Here is a 497-nt window from a genome sequence, read left to right as displayed (position 1 = left end):
TTGGGGTTTGCTCAGAAACAGTTTCTGATGGGAATCGGGAGCGTGTGCTTCGGCTCGCTTGTTTTCTTCCTCCCCCACGCCCTTCTTTATTATCTTGGAGCACTACACGCACAGTCTGGCTAGCACACTGGAACATAAGTTAACGGCTTAGCACAGCCTTCGAGGCGGCGGTGGGTTTGCCTGGAGCCAGGGCTTGAGGTCGGAGAAACAGCAGGCAGAGCAGAGCCCTCCCCCGGCAGCCCCTGCCGGGCAGCACCGCGGGGGGCAACGTGCTTGAGGGAGCGCTGGAGCGGGCGCAGCGTCCCAGCAGGAGGGCGGTCAGAGTGGAAGGTCTGTTGCCTGTGTTCAGCTAGGTCCTTGCTGCTTTATTGCAGTACGCAGCTGACCCGCAAGATAAGCACTGGCTGGCAGAGCAGCAGCACATGAGGGCCACTGGGGGCAAGATGGTGAGTACGCCCGGGCTCGCGGCTCCTGCAGCCGGCAGGAACCGCACAGAG

The 497-nt window shown here is 61.8% G+C and overlaps 1 protein-coding gene across 1 annotated transcript in view; it reads left to right on the top strand.

The window, feature by feature from the left end:
* The window catches only part of DNTTIP1 (deoxynucleotidyltransferase, terminal, interacting protein 1), a gene marked incomplete at both ends in the record, with an annotated part of 3,468 nt that extends 3,022 nt beyond the window's left edge, over positions 1-446 (top strand). Inside the window, one exon of the mRNA XM_009575432.1 lies at positions 375-446. Coding sequence (XP_009573727.1) covers positions 375-446 — 72 coding nt within the window. The remainder of the gene's footprint in view (positions 1-374) is intronic.
* Between the last annotated feature and the right edge of the window lie 51 nt (positions 447-497).

This window comes from Fulmarus glacialis, unplaced genomic scaffold, assembly GCF_000690835.1.
Source record: "Fulmarus glacialis isolate BGI_N327 unplaced genomic scaffold, ASM69083v1 scaffold26600, whole genome shotgun sequence".
Classification (NCBI taxonomy): domain Eukaryota; kingdom Metazoa; phylum Chordata; class Aves; order Procellariiformes; family Procellariidae; genus Fulmarus; species Fulmarus glacialis.
The sequence above is the reverse complement of the archived record's forward strand: the minus strand, read 5'-3'. Positions and strand labels throughout refer to the sequence as shown.